At 30.9% G+C, this 19,445-nt stretch overlaps 1 protein-coding gene across 1 annotated transcript in view; it reads right to left on the bottom strand.

The window, feature by feature from the left end:
• The window catches only part of LOC143067032 (uncharacterized), an 89,525-nt gene that overhangs the window by 6,119 nt on the left and 63,961 nt on the right, over positions 1 to 19,445 (bottom strand). Inside the window, exons 80-88 of the mRNA XM_076239969.1 lie at positions 19,057 to 19,336; positions 18,442 to 18,512; positions 18,045 to 18,232; positions 16,474 to 16,586; positions 16,057 to 16,124; positions 15,267 to 15,502; positions 14,932 to 15,044; positions 14,524 to 14,621; positions 14,011 to 14,261 (exon numbers count right to left, since the gene is read on the bottom strand). Of these exons, the coding sequence (XP_076096084.1) occupies positions 14,011 to 14,261; positions 14,524 to 14,621; positions 14,932 to 15,044; positions 15,267 to 15,502; positions 16,057 to 16,124; positions 16,474 to 16,586; positions 18,045 to 18,232; positions 18,442 to 18,512; positions 19,057 to 19,336 (1,418 nt within the window). The remainder of the gene's footprint in view (positions 1 to 14,010; positions 14,262 to 14,523; positions 14,622 to 14,931; positions 15,045 to 15,266; positions 15,503 to 16,056; positions 16,125 to 16,473; positions 16,587 to 18,044; positions 18,233 to 18,441; positions 18,513 to 19,056; positions 19,337 to 19,445) is intronic.

Here is a 19,445-nt window from a genome sequence, read left to right as displayed (position 1 = left end):
AATCTTCGGATTACATTATGTAAGAATAATATCGTTTCAAAAGAATCAATATACCAAAAAGTCATAGTCCTGTCGTACAAAACTACATAAATTTTTAAACCAGGATCACAGAAGTATAAAATCGGTCAAGGTTAGACGAACATTCTGGATAGGCTTTAAAATAAACAGCATTAAAATTAAGTTTCAATTATAAATGCTGTTTATCACAAGAACATCTATATTGGAGCATACTGATTAAAATATATTGGTTTCTGTCAACACGGACTATTAACATTGTACTACATGTCACAAGTTATTTTTCTTCCATATTTGTTTTCCTGTTACTTAATATATGACACTTTGTTGTGAAATGATTTTGCCATTTGATTAGGGACTTTCCGTTTTGAAATTTCCTCGGAATTTTTTGTGATCTTCCTTTTTTGTATTTCGCCTTTTTGAACATCTTTCTTGATATACCCGATATGATTACATGCAAATATATTATATTTTAGTGTTTGCATTTCTGTTTATTTGGCTTTATTCTGAAAAACTATTTAATAAAAAGTTTATTTAGGTGAGAATGGTGTTATATTGTATCATTATGAACACGTCTTGAAGAATTAAATCCTTCCTTTAACAATTGTGTATAGTGTGTATACTACGGACCTAAAGGCCTACAATATGTTTCATTTTTTGTTACCTACTAAAAACTCTTTTGCAATACGAATTTTACAGACTTAACAATTATGTACACTGTGTTCATCATACCTATGTCCTACGCTCTCGTTTTCATTAATGTTGAATATTGTTTGATCAACATACATACGTAAATAAATACAGCTTCTGCCCATCTTTCATAGTTAAATGTTTTCGGCTTCTGCCCATCTTTCATAGTTAAATGTTTTTGATCTGCAATTTAACTTACTTTGTCCTATTTTGACATAGTAAATTTACATGACCAGTGATATGCAAAGGAAACGCCTATACCCTGTCTCTCGACGCACCCGACCTCGTTTCTTTTGGAGCTCATTTGCTTTTTTAATAATTGGTTCGTTGGTTGTCTCTTTTTACTCGAACTATGAGATTGAACAACAGTAAACTACTGGTCCCTTTATTTTATATATAGTAAAAAGAGATAGTAAAATAACAAAAATACTGAACTCAGGAAAATTCAAAACGGAAATTTCTGTATCAAATGGAACACTCAAAGCTTGACAATTTGAAGTAAGAAAACATCATCTATTTTAACTAGACGGTTTATCCTTCTCTGCTTTGCCTTCAAATGTTTAAAAGCCTTCCGTAGTTTACAATACTTCCATGTTTAGTCCTATTCTGATTAATTAATTTGTTCCCTTAGTAAAATCACTCATCCCGCCTTACGTATGTTATCTTCATTTTATCAGAAGGCATCAGTGATATACGAGGGTCATTTGCATATCTTTCAAATAAAAGAAAATTCTGCATTTCTGATAACAATACAGCATGGTTCGAGCTTAGACACATTCAGTGGGATAAATGATATTTCCAACAGCATGCCACATTATTTAATTGTATTTGAGTTATTTTCTTATTATCAAGGTGACATTGTCAATAATATGCGGTTTGAACATGGACGTGGGTTGGATGTACAAGAGGTACATTTTTTTCAAATAAAATTACTGTTTAAATGGTAAATAAAGGCAACAGTAGTATACCGCTGTTCAAAACTCATAAATCCATGGACAAAAAACAAAATCGGGATAACAAACTAAAACCGAGGGAAACGCATTAAATATAAGAGGAGAACAACGACATAACACTAAAATGTAACACATATAGACAAAATCCCCCGAGAATAACAAATATAACATATATATATAACATCAAAACCAAATACATGAATTTGGGATAGACAAGTACCGTGACACGTCTTATCGCAATGTGAATTTACACTCAAAAATAAGAGAAAACAAACGACACAACGTTATAATGTAATACACACAGAAACGAACTATAATATAACAATGACCATATTCCTGACTTGGTACAGGGCATTTTTAAAGGAAAAAATGGTGGGTTGAACCTGGTTTTGTGGCATGCCAAACCTCGCACTTTTATGGCCATGTGAAATATAACATCAAAATGACAACACAGGACTACAATATAAATAAATTGGAGAACACAATTGACAAAGAATCACACGAACAACAGCCAACAAAAGGCAACAAGTTCAAAATTTTAATACGCCAGAAGTGTATTTTGTCCACACAAGACCTATGTGTGACGCACAGATACAAAAGTTTGAAAGCCGAAACGAGTACAAAGTTGAACAGCATCGAGGACCAAAAGATCAAAAAGGTTGCGCCAAAAACGGCAAGGGTTTTCCGTTAAGTTACCAGAAAATCCCTATAATTTAGAGTAATTTATACTTTTGCAAACAGTAAATTTAATAAAATGAATATTCAAAAGATGTACATGATAAAGCTGAAGTATTAACTAATTACAGGAAACAACTGAAATACATTTACATAACCAGACATTTGAAACACAAAAGTAGAACATATTGCTTATGCACCACATTTTAAATCGATTTGTGACAATGTTTTTCAACAGGATATAAGATTACATAGCTTGATTTATAGGAAGTATCACGTCATGTTAAAAGATTAATGTATCCCCCATGGAATGGAAGTAATTTTCCCAACCTAATATCACACAAATGTATCAAGATTACATAATTTCTTGTATTTTATTCAGAATCAACCTAACAACAAGAGCCTCTGAGTTAATCATATTTCCTTTCAACATCAGTGGACCCTACATTTCGTTTCCGAGTCTCATTTTCATTTATTAATGAAGTATTGAATTTTTCTTTTCTCACTCATAAGGTAATTCAACAATCACATACACTACTAACAAACAGCACAGTGTAGCAATATACTGTTACTATCTGTAAAATCTTAAAAAATACATTTTTTGTAGTCACTCGAGGAAATATTTAATAATATACTCATTACTTGAAAACTATTAGTTTAAGCGTTGTTATTTAATCTACGTTAATAATTTTGAATTATTTGTTTTCAAGAAGTTCACTGGGAGCATAATGTGATACACCAGACGTATGTTTATATAAAACCCGTCAGTGGCGCTCAAATCAAACCAGTTAGAAAGCCGCAAAAGAGTGTTAAAACCGGAAATTAATGTTACTGTTTCGAATAAAGCACTGAACAAAAAGTAAATTTACGAAAAGAGCAAATCAAAGACATTTCACGTCACCATATACTAGCTAACAACTTGGCTTGAGATATTTTCGGGGCGAAGAAGTCTCATCAAGCTAATATAACACTTAAGAAAACGTTACAATTTTTGAAAGTTTTGAAGTACTTCCACAATGAAAGCAATCTTTCAGTACTTTCCCTGATAATATCAAATCATACCGTTATACACTCATATCTATTTTTGAAGAAGTAAAAAAATAATGATACAATGACCTGAAACTTTTAAATAGAATATCAATTCAGAATAAATTAGTCAAATAAGTCATGAACATATAAAAGCAACAGTAGTATACCGCTGTTCAAAACTCATAAATCAATGGACAAAAAACAAAATCGGGGTAAAAACCTGAGGAAAACGCATTAAAGGAGAACAACGATACAACATTAAAGTGTAACACACACTCACTCAGAAACGGACTAAGCATTAGACAAAATCCTATGACAATAACAAATATAACATCAAAACCAAAAACATGAATTTGGGATAGATAAGTACCGTGACACTTCTTATAGTAATGTGAATTCACACTCAAAAATAAGAGAAAACAAACGACACAATGGAAACACAACGTTAAAATGTAACACACACAGAAACGAACTATAATATAACAATGGCCATATTCCTGACTTGGTACAGGACATTTTTAAAGGAAAAAATAGTGGGTTGAACCTGGTTTTGTGGCATGCCAAACCTCCCTCTTTTATGGCCATGTGAAATATATAACATTAAAATGACAACACAACATTACAGGACTACAATATAAATAAATAGGAGAACACAATTGACAAAGAAACACACGAATAATAGCTAACAAAAGGCAACAAGTTTAAAATTTTTAATACGCCAGAAGTGCATTTTGTCCACACAAGACTCACCAGTGACGCCCAGATACAAAAGTTTGAAAGCCGAAACAAGTACAAAGTTGAACAGCATCGAGGACCAAAAGTTCAAAAAAGCCGTGCCAAAAACGGCCAGGGTTTTCTGTTAGGTATCAGAACATCCCTATTATTTAGAATAATTTATACTTTTGCAAAATATTTTATAAAATGACTATACAAAAGATGTACATGATAAAACTGAAGTATTAGCTAATTACAGGAAACAACCGAAATACATAACCCGACAAAATGCAACACATCCGAATAAGTTTAAACCTCAATGCAAAGTGATGTCATATTAGAAATTGTAAAAAATGACAAAAAAATGACGTCACATTTGAATTTGTAAAACAGATCATCAAAAAATTAAAAATGACGTCAAATTTGAATGAATAAGATAGAATTAGATTGATTTAAGATTATATTTGAACTAAATATTGATATTACATTTAATAACAATGCACATTTCAATACTTATTAATAGAAAACTAAGGTAGCAATTAACTGTATTATATAGCAATGTCCAGTTTGTTTTGAATCTAACTTCAAACGTAAAAAATTGTACAGATCACGTTGAACAAAATCAAATCAAATAAATGAAGGCGGTGAATAATTTTCTTTGCCATAACACATGAATATAATAGAAAAGACGTCAACACATTTGACCAAAGCCGATGAGAATTACAAATATAATATCAAACATTTAAACTAAATACATGAATTTGGGATAGATAAGTACCGTAACACGTCTTATGGTAATGCGAATTCACACTCAGCAAATCAGTCACAATCGGGAATAAGTCACGTTTGGTAATTAAAAGATTAGATGACGTAATGACGAACCACAGTCTACCATGTAGTAAAAATGTCCTTAGCTAGTTTGGTCAAAGACACATCGTATGGATCCACCTTTTGGTGATGGTGTCCATAAAATTTACGGAGTTTTAATCTGTCCTCCTCATAACTTTGTTGGAGAAGTTTCTGCGTAAGGAGCACACTCCTGTATATGAAGTCCGTATAGTGTGAACAGGCACGAGAATAACGTATCAATTGTGATATGTAAACACGATACGAAGGGGCAGAGGGTATGTTACTGCTGAGAAATGGGAAATTGATAATTGGGAAGTTAAAATCGTCCCGTTTATCATAGATTTTTGTGTGAAGTCATCCATCTGCGTCAATATTGAGGAAAAGATCAAGGTATGAAGCAGTCCTTCTAGTATCGGTAGTATCCTTAATTTCAAGTTCACTGGGATATATGAGATGTAAGTATTGACTGAAATATGGGTTATTCAATGATAGAACATCATCAATATATCGGAAAGTAAAATTAAAGAATTTCGCAAGGTACTTTTTCTTTTTGTCTTTTAGAAGGTATAAGTATAATTACGATTGCATGTTTTGAAAAGGACCTTTGACAAATAATTATTTATCTTCTTATGTAATTTACTTCAGCCATTTATGAAACTATATCTCAGACCACTGCTTCTGTAATGTACTGCATACAATATGTACATGTCAAAAATATCAACGATGAACTAGATTCAATCGTTATGAAAGCAATATTTTCCGACTATCTTCTTTTTAAAGGCAAACTGGTAGAAACAAATACATGCATACTAGTGTAGTGGTAAATGTAAGTCATTAAGATTTCTAGATAATATAACTATCCAATTATCTCTATGGCAAATTCATTCATCTTTACATTAAAGATTAAGTATACAAAGAATAAGTCACAGCTGATATCCAAGAGTGCATTAATGATATAGCAGTCCTTCTACAAACAAAATATTCATTTCTAAACCAATGGAAATATTGTTAAGGGGTGGATACTCTGAAGTATTACGCAAATGATACCAAATGTTGATACTCTGAAATTGAAGTCATGAAAAAATGAAACCGTCTCATATTCTTAAAATAATCTCATATTATAAATATTGTCGATTCGTCTGTATATACTTTTCAGATATACTGTCCTATTAAAAAGCTAAATGATGAACGCTGGAGTTTGAAAATTTTGTCTTGATAAGATGTTATAAAATAAGTGTCAACTGATCATATAGTTATGACATAACAGTATTGCTAATAAGACAGAACTATAACATGGGTTCCAAAGAGGAAAACAAATTCTGTAATGTTTCATCAGTTACAGATACTACGGTATTGTTAAAAATAACAGTTATAAGTGATTTTCTGTTGGGCACAACAACTAGAGGCTCTCAAGAGCCTGTGTGGCTCACCTTGGTCTATGTGCATATTAAACAATGGACACAGATAAAGTCATGACAAAATTGTGTTTTGGTGACCATGATGTGTTTGTAGATCTTACTTTACTGGACATTCTTCTTGCTACAGTTATCTCTATCTATAATGAACTTGGCCCAGTAATTACAGTGGAAAATATATTCTACAAATTTACAAAAATTTATGAAAATTGTTTAAAAATGACTATAAAGGGCAATAACTCCTTAAGGGGTAACTTGACAATTTTGGTCATGTTGACTTATTTGTAGATCTTACTTTGCTGAACATTATTGCTGTTTACAGTTTATCTCTATCTATAATAATATTCAAGATAATAACCAAAAAACAGTAAAATTTCCTTAAAATTGTCAATTTAGGGGCAGCAACCCAACAACGGGTTGTCCGATTCATCTGAAAATTTCAGGGCAGATAGATGTTGACCTGATAAACAATTTTACCCCGTAAAGATTTGCTCTAAATGCTTTGGATTTTGAGTTATAAGCCAAAATACTAATTCTAATATACTTTGACAAGGTAATAATCCTGCTCAGACAAACATATGCCCCTTTACAGCAAGGGCTTTACTGCAGGATAGGTGAAGTCTTGATGACCATATTTCTATACCCCTGTCAACTCCCAGTCTCACTCCATTAACTACCTTTATAAAAAGTTTGACAGACCTTGGTGAAAAAAGGTACATAGCACTTAAGGATGTATTCTTCTGATGTTTCGAACTTGTTGAATTCTCGTTCTGGAATTATTTCCAAAACATGTGATACAAGTGGAAAATATCAATGAATTTAAAAAATATTATAATCAAACATTACTCTTTGAAAAAATGTGTATTTACAATAAGCAGCTTTTGAGTAATAAAATTTTCAATTTAAGTCCGTCACATAAGCCAAAATGTTAAGAAATGAGTTAAGGGTACAAGAAATGATTTTACTAGAAAACATGTACATCCCTAATCATTTTTTTTTTCTTTTCAAATTCCATCATTTATAACAAAGAAGTTGAAATAATATGCTTTTTGTTCTAAAAAGAGAGAAAAATTCAAAACTGACAAAATTGACAGCATGGTAATTTGACATGAAAAAGGAAATTTCTTATAACACCAACCTCTAGTTTTATTTTCAAAAGTTAAACTTATTCACATTGGTTCACTTCATTTTTGTTGAAAGTATTAAAAAAGTTTAATTGTGAAACTATGATTATTTTTTTGAAAATAGCCCAAATATGGGTAAAAATTGATTAAAATGAGAAAATCATCAAATTGAGTACTCTCAAATGGTTGTAGCAAAAAAAGAAGTTCACCATATGATGTTTTTATTCACTGATTATTTTTTTACAGTCATATAAATCAAAAATCAGGTTAAGAAAAAAAAATCTTTTCTAAATGAAACACCTTTATGTATTTTATCATAGCTTAACTGCTAGACCTTCATCTAGAAATTTTTGGCTCCTCAGAAGTGTACATCCTTAATAAATTTGGCACATTTCCGAAATTTGCCTGAATTTGAAGATTTTTAAAAGCTTCAAATTTTCAAAAACCAAAAATTACCTAAATATCTGAATACAAATGATGCTATTATAAAAATCAGAATAGAAAATGACGAACATCAAGAGAGAAATTTTCCTGAGAACAAACAGTCTGTCAACAATTTTCTAGATTTTCCTTCATCAGGAATGTTCAAATCCAAAACATGAATGCCAAGATTGTAAAAATAATTGTCTCTGTGAGAAGCTATTTGACCAAAAGCAAACCTTTATGTCAACTTTGCCTGTGAGAGTTGAAATCTTACTTCACTGACTACAGACACTGAGTACTGATCTGATAATACCATCTGTAATCTAAACAAATACATAAAGGTGTTTCATCTAGAAAAGAAATACTTACATCTCACATTTATTGACTTACTAATAACATTAATGGAACCAATTTTCCTGCACCAGATGGTGACTAACTACAAGTTTCTAATCCCAAATTATAAAATTAGTTATAATTATGTTGTTGTCATAAGCACCTGCCGGTTGTTTCCTATCCTCAAATAGTTACAGCTGGCTGTATCATGTGAGTTCATCATTTGTATATCATGTTTTGTGATTAAGTTGAAGGATTTAATTAAACATAATCGGATATTGTCTCCTACACATGTACTTTTTCTATAATCTGTCATGTATCAAATTGGGTTTCTTGCCAGCTATTTGACTCAATAATTCTAGACAAAAAATCTTAATAATATGTATTGCCTTCTAAGTTCACTCTTAAGTGGTAGCAGCAGGTACAGTGAGAAGAGTTGACAATAATGTATTAATAGTAAATACAGAAAGAGATGATAAAATACAAATTATTCTATGTGCACTACAAGACATTAAAATAAATAAAGTCACAACTAGTTTGTATATAATTAACTTTATTTGCATTGTATTCATAAAATGCTGAAATGAATAATTAGTTAAACCACAGTATTCAGCAATATTAAATTCTTCTGAAAGTCAAAAGAAGTCCTTTTTTAAAGTTTCTTTCCATAGGTTAACTGCTTGACCTTCAAATGGCCATTCAACAATCATAGAAAAAGTATAAAAGAAATCTTTGAGGCATGAAACATCCTTTTCTATGTTCCATGTTTTGTATGTTTGCTGTTTGTTTTCTTACCACTGGTTCTCTGTAAACAAACATTTTCAAAACTGTTTCATTTTTACAATTAGTATATAAGTGCATTATCATTGAAGCTGCATCATGAAAATAATCAATTGACCTGTTTCTATCTTCGACATATATTTGACAATTTCTATAATTAGTGGTGTCCAGATGGTTCATATAATCTGAGAATATGCATAAAACAATAATATACGCCGTCATTGTCCTATGGCAAGCCTATGGCACAGTATTTCGTCATTGTTTTCACTATTTACAACTTGCATCAGGAACGCAATTCTTCTTTGTTTGATCAAATTTATATGCTGCTGGGCATGAGTAACTCATTGGTGTCTCTTGGGAACAAAATATAAATGCTCGACAATTATTTGGATCCGAAAAGTAAACTTCCCCAACAGTTTTTACTCCTTTGCATGATGCTGCTGGAAGTGTAAAAAACATCTTTCCATTAATAAGTCACACATTGGATTAGAGTTATCCATGCAACTGTCATCAGCTTACTGAGTTATCCATGCAGTTGCCATCAGTTTATCTAAGAGTTGTCCATGCAACTGTTAACAGCTTACCGAGCTATCCATGCAGTTGCCATCAGCTTATCTAGAGTTATCCATGCAACTGATAGCAGCTTACTTGTACCATGTACTCAATTGTCCATGCCATGGTATCTGCTTTTCATGCTTGCCTTCACTTTCATGCTAAGTCGAATGTTAGACACAAATAATCACTGTTTTCATTGATTGTGTGTCTGCATCAAACAAACAAACACATGCTGATGTTTACAAGCTTATCTGACAAAAATTTAAACATGCATTTCTTCTTGTTTTGTTTTTGTCATTCTCCATTAAAATCAGACATACATGCAGACATCTCCTTTGTATGGAAAGCCATTTATTTTTTTTTCGTTAGTACTGACGGCAAAGTCTGTTGGTTTTCTTATAGCATTACATGCACACATCAATAACAATAATACACATACAGTTGTTCTATCATGCCTCATCAAATTAAGGTTAGTAACATACATGCTTTACGTCATTTCCATTCTATATTCAAACATTTAACGAGGTTTTACTCGCAAGACATGACTCAGGTGTCACATTTGTTTTTGTTAAATGACACAACTTTAAAAACAATTTATATTTCTGCAAGTAAATAAAACCCCCAACTATAAATGACTCAAATAAGGTCATTTATTTTACAGACTTCTTTTAAAATTTTATATATTGAATATGCTTTAAGTTATATAAAATTATTTCAGACAATCATTTTAAATCATAATCATTCTTTTGATATTTTAGGAGCCTCTATAACTAATTATCAAGTAAATAATTCAAAGAGACTTAGTAAAACTCTAAGTGAATAAATTGTAAAATGCAGGTCAAAGTGAGCTACTTATCATGGGAGATTGTCATCAAAGGTATCATTACACAAAGTATCTTTTTATTAATTTGTGTTCCAATCAAAAGTATGAAAAAGCTGTATGAAACAAGTGAAAAAGACCAGTCTACACTGCTAACCTTAAATGACCATATATAACCAGAAACATAAAAGAACTGCCTGTTTTTTTTTTCTCTGTTAATCTCCATTGTGAACAGATAGAAAAGTCTAACATCAAGATCAAATTATCACATAGAAACCTGATTTAGTATCATATACACGTATTATCATACTTATACAACTGTTAACCTTTACAGTTGTATAACTACTGAGGAGAGAGAGGTCTAATTCAAAGGTAAAATATATAAACCATTTCCTATCATTGGCGCCGCTTTTACAATACTGTAGTAGTATGTCTAAATAACCTTTATTACAAATACAATGAGCAAAAAAAAACTATGCAATAAAATTGGTGGAAGAAATTTTAATAAATATTCATGAATCTGTACACAAGCATAAAATATAAAACTGAAATTAAAAGCTACTAACTATGGCCATTTTTGAGATTTTTCCCTAATATGCTTTGGATTTCATCATTAAAGAGGGACTTGCATTAGGGAAACAAATGTCAAGCAATTGTTTCTTCTCTATGTATTCATTAAATTTTGCATTAAATAGTTTAAAAAGAAAGTCCTTATTAAATTTTACTTAAATCAGTATTAACACATAAAGTCCAAAAAATATTGAAATTAATCACAGCTTTAACAGCAGAGAAGTATAAATCTTTATAAACTGATAAAATACTTAAATAGTTTAAAATATTCATTCATAAAATGAAGTTTTGTTTGATACGATTTTGAAGACATTTTTCACTAATAATAAAAAAAACCTTTTGTCTTGAATATGCAATGTCGCAAACAATAACTTTTTAAACAATCCATATAAAAATATGTTTTTCAAGAATTTAAATAGCAGTATATCTATGGACAAGTTTTATCAAATTTGCAAGATGAAGTTCCCAAGTCAAACGAATAGTCAGGTGAGCAAGTGAGTTTGTACGGTGGCATTCCCGGATAACATATCAGGTAAGCTCTACAATCAGTCGGATCATTGAAGTAAGCCACACCAGAAACACCTTCACAAGGATCTGTAATCACAAAATACCCACTCAGTACTAGTACTTTAGTGTGCGAAGTGCTGAGAGACATATAGATCTGGTGAGGTGTGATAATAGTCAGTATACCTAATCCTATTGCTTAAAACTTTATAAAGTGAAATAGGTATTTACAAGTTTGATATATTAAGTGCTTCTTAATAAAAATGTTTATAAGCATGTGATAGATATATTATATATATATTCTGTGCAGGTCAATACTCATTAAATATCAGCCCTTGAAAGATTATTTATAATAGGTTATATTTCTTAATTTCGGGACACACATACAATGAGACACATTCTACACTAAACAAGTTGCTTGCAATGGCATTAAACTAAAATTTTCACATCAAGTATCAAACATTTATGGTATAAAAAAACGTATATTCTCCATTAAAAATTTCCTAGTATTAAAAACATATTTAAAAATCTCAGCAAGTCAACATCAAAAATAAATAAATAATTAGCACAATGTCTGTAAAACAGCCCTGATACTTCAAGTACAAGAAGAATCAACTTGACATCCTTTTGTTGCTATGTTGAATGATGTGCCAGAGGGACAAGTTCCAGTTATTGGATCCAGTCCAGGATAACAGTATATGTAACCACGGCAATTGTTTGGATCTATGTAATATGCTTCAGTAGTAAGTCCATAACAGGGATCTGGAAAATCACAATCCATTGTTACCATGGTAACTGATTGTTGTTAGTCCAGTTTGATTAAATGCAGAAGATTTTGAAAATTTGAAGAATCTAACTAAGAAAATATTATTGAAGATTTTGAAGTATCCAAATGTATAAAATTTACATTGGTAAAGTATGGCAGTGAAGACTGGAAGCATTAGGAAGTCAATAAAGTAAAGAGAAATCTAACTAGGTCATTGTTAAAAAGAGAAGTAAATGTTTTCTACTCTAGACAAGAAAATAAATATGCTGAGAAGTTTAAGGAAGTATTATATTATCAAAATGGGATAACTATGACATAAATTATTCAGTCTATCGGACAGATAATTTATATCAACTTGAACAGAGAAGCTTTCCTACTACTTTCTTTAAAAAAAATCATTTAAATAAGCAAAATAATCTTTTTCTCAGAAGTAAACTTTTTCCTGATATACTTAACACCATTTCAAACAAATTCAGTGCATATTTTACAGATTTACTCAATTTTCTTATTCCAATTAGTGTCAAATAAACAGGGACATAAGTGCTATATATAAGTTCTTTTCTTGTAAAGAATTGTTGACATATTATAAATTTTTGCTATAACAACTAACTAGGATTTAAGATGTTGATCTCCACTCAATGTATAAGCCTCAGACCATTCCTCATTAGGATTTTTTTAATCTCTCAATTATTTCAACATTTGCAGAAAATTACTGCCACCAAAAGATGTAATTTCTACAATCATCTTTTATCCATTTAGTTTTCAAAAAGTTTGTCCTTAGAAATAAGAGAAGCTGTCAAGTATTATACAATCCCATCAATAAGATGCATTTCAGTGCAATTAACATAGAAAAACACTGCGTCAAAGTCAACACTAATCTTCTTACTATTTTGTATCAATAATTCAGTTAAATGGGATTAACAGGATTTGGATTTTGTAATCAATGTTCCAACTGGAGTCAACCAATATTGGGAACAGCTTATTTATAGATGGTTTCCAATATTAATTGGTGCTAAACAGCAGTGTGCTGGTATCAAACGCCTCTATTACTGTAAATTCAGAAATTATTGCAAGGTTTTTATAAATGTGATATAACGCCTCTGGGTGAGTTTGGCATAATAGGAACCCACATTCTGATAACTGATACATCTGTATGCAGCTTCTCAAAAAGTCACAATAATCAATCTCAATTTTTTTTTTCATTCTTCAAAAACCACATAAATAGATGTATGCAATAATTTCTCAATTTACAGCATAAGAGGATGATATGGTCATGCCTTTCAAATAATTCAGAGAATTATAAACATCAGTTGATACATGATTGTCCATGCAGAATTATTTTGTTTTCCATTCCCAAGTTTTCATATAGAATACACATTATATCTTCATTCCACAGATTTTGAATATTACATGCTATTTATATTTGCAGTATGAACAGTAAGTGTAAAAAGCAGTGTTTTAGTAACAAAAAATCACAAAACAAAAATACACATTAAAGGAAAATAACATAACTTAAAGCAAATTAAATCAATAATTCAGAACTAAAATCTATACTTTGTAAAAATGTTTTTATCATTTCTTTATTTTATTCTATTGATTTTACTTCATTTGATTCCTTTATTATTTAATCTTATATTTAAAAAAAAAACCAAAAAACATTTAATGAAACATCAGTTTATATAAATATTGGTGAAAATCTCAGATGTCTTGGAAATCTAACTCTTCACTTTCAAATAAATTTCATGTCTTTACTAAGAAAATTTTCCACTATGGATAATATAAAATGCTGACTTACTTTGTGGAACTGTAGCAGTGGGACCGGTTGAACCTGAACCTGGACTTGTGGCAGACACAGTAGCCTGTTCAATAGCTAAGTCACTCTCAAACACATACAGTCCACCAACATGCAGTGTAATTTGACCATTGACTGTTTCTCTGGGAGCATTCTCTATCAACAATCCCTTTATCAAGGTCACTAAGGTTGCATCTTGTTCACCACTGAAGGTCAGGATGAAATTGACCTTGTCAACTCCAGACGAATCTCTCCTGCAGATAAATATCATACATAGAGTTCTCTCCCTTTACTTCAAGCTATTCTTTATAAATGAATTAGGTATTTAACTTTTAGTACATTGTTGATAAGAAATCCAAATAAGAAAGAAAACTTACATTAATTAAACTGTTAATTTTTTGTCAACAATATTTTTTCACCTTTCACCTTGAATATTTCACATGACCGTTATAACCCTTACAAAAGACAGAACACTGATTGATTGATAGCTCTTAGATTTCTAATATATTTGCTTACGTAAATGCTTTGACTTCACAGTTTTCATAATCTTTAAAAGATTCTCTTGGAACCAGTCTCCCTGATGCATCTGTTACTGGCCCATATGTTTCATTTAACTGAAAAAGATACAATCATATTTGACATACTGTCTATAGGATGTTTAAATCCCTTGTGAATAACATAGAGTGGAATTGCCATTCTAGTAACTCACGCAACAAGTTTACCTGATATAAACAAAAGACAGTCTATTTTCAAAAGTTTAAATATATGAATAAATCAGTTATATTTTTTAACCTTACCAAATTGTACTATAATAAACTCCTTAAAATTCATCAATTAATAAAAGAAGATATGAGCTGAGCTTGATTTTTTTGTCAAAATGTGAATCAAAATTATATCTAAATTTCTTGAGTACAAAAAACTTACTGCTTTACAGAATCTGTTTGCCAGCATTTGGAATTGAGCTGAGTTAGGATTGGCCAGCTGAGAGTTGTAATCAAAGTTCAGCAACACAAAGGACATGTTGTAAACTGTCTTCACTGAAATCAAAATAGAATTTGGATATTCAAACACAACACAAAAAGTCTCTTGTCATTTGTCTTTCAATCAAAAACTTTCTGCACAGCTTTATTATCTAACACTTAAACCGTAATATTTTCTGTTTGTTAATAGTCTGAAATTCGATAAAACTCAAAGAAAAATCATTGAGAAACAGCTATAATATTATTTGAGAATTCGCATTCATTTTAGCTATTACTCACCTGGACTAGGTGTGGGTCCTACAGGTCCAAGTAGATAATCCGATATATTGATGGCAATGTTATCAAATCCACCTCCAGAGTAGACGAGGTTGTTTCCAATAAACATCATGTCTCTGTTCTGTATGGGGTAAGTGTCTGCCTGACTGGTTATTGCATTGGTAACCAGTTCTTGTTGGATTTCATCTGTACCATTGAATACCAGACTGAAGGTCAGTGTATAGTCTGGGCTGCCTGGACTAAATACGGGTAAAAAATGAATTAATTAAGGTTCAGTTATTACACAAAAGACTATGGTTAAACTAAATTCATTATGATATTATTTCCAAGAAATCAACATACAAATTTGAATTATTTTAAAATGTGAAATATATTAAAATGAAAAAAAAAAATTAAACAAATACATTTTTTTCTTCTTTCTAGATTAGAAAGATGATGATAATTGCTTGAGACAGTTACCAATGCCCTCTATAAAAAATTCAATTGTTAGCCTTATGGATGCATTAATAGAACCCCATAGATATTGTATTACACTGCATTTTACACAAAAAATCTGTTATATTGATTTGAACCAACAAGCAACAAATATCTTTTAACAAGTAAAAAGTTTACAATCTATAAATCTAAAAACCAATGAATCTGTGAAAGCTTCATGTTAAATTACTTTCTACCAAATATTCAAATAGTAATAAAAAAGATAAAACTTTTATACCCACTACACATGTAACATACTAGATAAATCATGGCATTGTCATTTACACAATGTATTAACAAGGACTAGTATCATACTCACGCTATGTGATCAAAGAAACATCGGTAATATCTCTGTTGTAACACACTGTTTTTGAAAAAGTTATTAATCTAAAAAATAAAACATCCAATCAAAATGCAATCTATAGTCAATAATATTCTTTTGGATTTGAATTTTTTACCAGTTCATTTTTTTCAGATTTGCAACCTTCAGAAAATTAATGTGACATGAAAATATTAGTTATACAAACTAAAATTTTTATCTTTTATTAGATGTCACCAACGTATTCAAATTCCATAACATTTTGTTACCATAACAGTGAAAACCAGATGTCCATAACCAATACGCTATTTCTGAGTCGTAGAAGGTAAAATAAATGTTGGTTTTGGAGATTAAATCTTTTGACAGTCACAATGCATATGCCACACATTCACATGAGAATACAACTATAGGACTTACATCATTACAGAAATTTATCTCAAATTCTTTGAATTCTGAGGAGTCCTTGTTGAGATGTTGTTCAGCCTGTGGGAGACTGTATACATAGTAGGTGATGTTGGACAACCAGGCATCTAAAAAAATAAAACCATAATGTTTATATATTTTCAGAATTATTTTCTTTCTTCAATATATTCTTTCATGCAGCGAATGCATGCTACTTTTTATATGATCACAGCCAGGAACGTTTCTATTATTAGGGTTTTTCAACTAAAATGTATGTGGGAGGGTAGGAAGGGAGGTTTAATTATTGAATGTGGGTCGCATGTCTTTTTTCATCACACGTCTATAATGTCTATTACCAATATGCAAAATTATTAAAAACAAGAATGTGTCCACAGTACACGGATGCCCCACTCACACTATCATTTTCTATGTTTAAAGGACTGTGAAATTGGAATAAATTCTCTAATTTGGCATTAAAATTAGAATGATCTTATCAAAGGGAACATGTATACTAAGTTTCAAGTTGATTGGACTTCTACTTTATCAAAAACTACCTTGACCAAAAACTTTAACCTGAAATTTGCACTATCATTTTCTATGTTCAGTGAACCGTAAAATTGGGGTCAAAACTCTAATTTGGCATTTAAATTAGAAAGATCATATCATAGGGCACATGTATACTAAGTTTCAAGTTGATTGGACTTCAACTTCATCAAAAACTATCTTGACCAAAAACTTTAACCTGAAGCCAAAAACTTTAACCTGAAATTTGCACTATCATTTTCTATGTTCAGTGAACCGTAAAATTGGGGTCAAAACTCTAATTTGGCATTTAAATTAGAAAGATCATATCATAGGGCACATGTATACTAAGTTTCAAGTTGATTGGACTTCAACTTCATCAAAAACTACCTTGACCAAAAACTTTAACCTGAAATTTGCACTATCATTTTCTATGTTCAGTGAACCGTAAAATTGGGGTCAAAACTCTAATTTGGCATTTAAATTAGAAAGATCATATCATAGGGCACATGTATACTAAGTTTCAAGTTGATTGGACTTCAACTTCATCAAAAACTACCTTGACCAAAAACTTTAACCTGAATCCAAAAACTTTAACCTGAAATTTGCACTATCATTTTCTATCAGTGAACCGTAAAATTGGGGTCAAAACTCTAATTTGGCATTTAAATTAGAAAGATCATATCATAAGGAACATGTGTACTAAGTTTCAAGTTGATTGGACTTCAACTTCATCAAAAACTACCTTGACCAAAAACTTTAACCTGAAGCGGGACAGACGGACGAACGAACAGACGGACGAACGGACGCACAGACCAGAAAACATAATGCCCCTCTACTATCGTAGGTGGGGCATAAAAATGGTTCTTGGTTGTAGGAATATTTTGAAAGTCCTTTCCTACCCACCCACATATATTTTTAATGGAATAGCCCTTAAATGCAACTTTAATTTTTTACTTTAAATATGTTGAACTTTCTTGATATTTTCCCCACTTCTTTAATGATACTTCAACTGTTGTAAAATTAAGTACATAAAACATTTAGAACTTGGTCATATATCTTACCATGCAGGATATACTCCCATGTATCATAGAAGACAATTAGATCACCTACAAGATGGCCAATACTGTTCATGTAGCGATACCTTGGGAAGTCTTCAAACATCATTCCAGCAACATTCTGTTGTAACTGTTGTACGTTCTTATTGGAACCACCAAACTGTAGTTCCATGGTTATTGTTACAGGGTTATTGCTAAATAAAACAAATTACCTGTGTTATAATGGACTCATCTAGATTCAGTGAAACAGAATGTGAATTGATACAATTGTCGACAAAGTAGTTATGTTTTATAAAATTGATTAATTATTCCATACTATCATTTACAACTAAATTCTATGACAAACAAGTCTTACAAAATATCCTAATAAAGTATGAACTGAAGTGACAAGGGTCTTACTCACCCAAACTCTTTTATTGAGCAGCTTTCGTAGTCAGGAAATAGTGATGGATGTCTCTTCAATAAATTGTCAACCTGCAAAATAATATTTAATATAAGTCTTGTCAAATCTAGTCATTCTAAGTATTTCTCGAGTATATTTGTAGAACCAGTATCAGCCTTATATGCCAGCCAGTATGAAGGGAATAAGTTAGTTATTTATATTTGAAAAAATAGTAAAATTCTGCAATCTTTTCAAATTTTATGTCTTTTTTTTTTAAATAAACAGAATGATAAAATCTGGATATTTCAGAGCAGAAATAACACAATGATTTGATAAAGATGTGGAAATTAACAATATTTAACCTAATAGGGCAATTCTACACATAGTCTCAGTTTTACTAAATAGACATATGTTATCAGATATACAAGACTCTTCGTGCCTCCATTAGCAATACAGGATCCCCTGTAAAAGGGCTCTCTAAAAAAAATCTTACAAAATAATTGATTGTAGATTAAACTGAAAAGTTCATGACTTAATTAGTATTTTTCTAAGATTTTTTTATGAAATTGATTGCACATTGATATGAAGATATTCTATAACACCATAATTGATTTCATATGAAACTGCACAACTCACATCTGCACAGAACAGTTTGGCATGACCTTGAAACATTCCAGAATTTTTGTTCAGAAGTTGTTGGTCCCATGTTAAGTTGAGTACTCTGAAGGTCAAGGGCACTGCAGTAAAATCTGTGAAGAAGTCTTTAAAGAACAATAGATTTCCAAGGACATATCCAAGGAAATTCTGGTAACGAACTTCAGGAAGTTGAGTTTTAAACAAGTTCATAATTCTGTCTTGAAGGTTGAAATGTTGACCTTCAAACGTCAGATCAATCGATGCTGTAGTTGGATTATTTCTGTGGAATACAAATGGTTTATAGATAACAACTAACCCTTTTTGATATTGGAAATTACAGAAATACAAGAAATATTAGAATGTATCATTACATGAACATGAAAGTAATG

This window comes from Mytilus galloprovincialis, chromosome 3, assembly GCF_965363235.1.
Source record: "Mytilus galloprovincialis chromosome 3, xbMytGall1.hap1.1, whole genome shotgun sequence".
Taxonomy (NCBI): domain Eukaryota; kingdom Metazoa; phylum Mollusca; class Bivalvia; order Mytilida; family Mytilidae; genus Mytilus; species Mytilus galloprovincialis.
The sequence above is the reverse complement of the archived record's forward strand: the minus strand, read 5'-3'. Positions and strand labels throughout refer to the sequence as shown.